Source organism: Aureococcus anophagefferens (genome assembly GCF_000186865.1).
Source record: "Aureococcus anophagefferens unplaced genomic scaffold AURANscaffold_2170, whole genome shotgun sequence".
Lineage (NCBI taxonomy): Eukaryota > Pelagophyceae > Pelagomonadales > Pelagomonadaceae > Aureococcus > Aureococcus anophagefferens.
In genome coordinates, this window is record NW_008706689.1 from 1 (window position 1) to 1,051 (window position 1,051).

At 82.2% G+C, this 1,051-nt stretch overlaps 1 protein-coding gene across 1 annotated transcript; it reads right to left on the bottom strand.

Annotated features, from left to right (window-relative positions):
- Positions 1–17: 17 nt before the first annotated feature.
- Positions 18–919, bottom strand: AURANDRAFT_69540 (hypothetical protein; the record flags this gene model as incomplete). Its single annotated transcript, XM_009045311.1, has 2 exons — positions 18–652; positions 852–919. Coding segments are annotated over 2 exons (703 nt in total), but the record flags the coding sequence as incomplete, so codon positions are not given.
- Positions 920–1,051: the final 132 nt, after the last annotated feature.

The following is a 1,051-nucleotide window of genomic DNA, read 5'->3' on the forward strand; positions in this document are numbered from 1 at the left end:
CCGGCGGCGACGGGGACCGCGGGCTCGCGCGGAGCGGCGCGGCGAGGCGGTCCGCGTCGGCGAAGACGAGGTCGAGCGCCGTCGCCGGCTCCGGCAGCGCGCGCCCGAGCGCCGTCGCGTGCGCGGCGCGCGCGGCGTCGGCGCACGCGCGGAGCCCGTGCTCCGACGACGCGAGCTCGAGGCGCGCGGCGTCGGCGCTCGCGCGCGCGGCGTCGCGCTCGCCGACGAGGCGCCGGTTCTGGGCGACGAGGTCCGCGTGCGCCGCGGCGAGGGCCTCGCGGTCGCGCGCGCGCGCGTCGGCGGCGTCCGCGCGCGCCTCGAGCGCGGCGGCCGCCGCGCGCGCGTCGCGGTCCGCGGCGGCCGCGGCGGCCGCGGCGCGGTCCGCGGCCTCGGCGCCCGCGGCGGCCGCGGCCTCGAGGTCGTCGCAGCGCCGCCGGAGCGCCGCCTCGCGCGCGGCGGCCTCCGCGCCGCGCGCCGCGGCCGCGCGCTCGCGGTCCTCGAGCGCGGCGACGAGCGCGCGCTCGTGCGCCGCGTCGCTCGCGCGCAGCCCCGCGCGGAGCTGCGCCTCGACGCGCGGCCGCAGGGCCTGGAGCGCGCCGGCCTCGGCGCCCGCGACGGCGCCGCGGAGCCGCTCGAGCTCGCGCGCGTGCGCCTGCGCGGAACTCGCATCTTCCACCCGACTTCGACGTGCGCGTCGTCGAACGGTCTGGACCAGGCTTTTCGGCCGTGCGTCGAGGACTCGACGAGAGCCATCGATCCGTCCAAACATCAGCCGAATCGACTTCGACGCGACCGAGCTCGAGCATTTCAAAGTTTGGCGCGGACGTCCGAAACCGGCGGTCGATTTCCACGCAGGCGCGCGCCGCGTCGCGCGCGGCGACGGCCGTCGCGAGCTCCCGGTCCTTGAGCGCGGCGACGCCTGCGCGGGGGGCCGGGCGTCACATCCCCGCGGCGGGGCGCGCCGGGCGCCGGCCGCGCGCGGTCGCGGTCCTCGGCGGCCGCGCGCCGCGCGGAGCCGAGCGCGTCGCCGAGCGCGCGGCCGTGGCGCGCG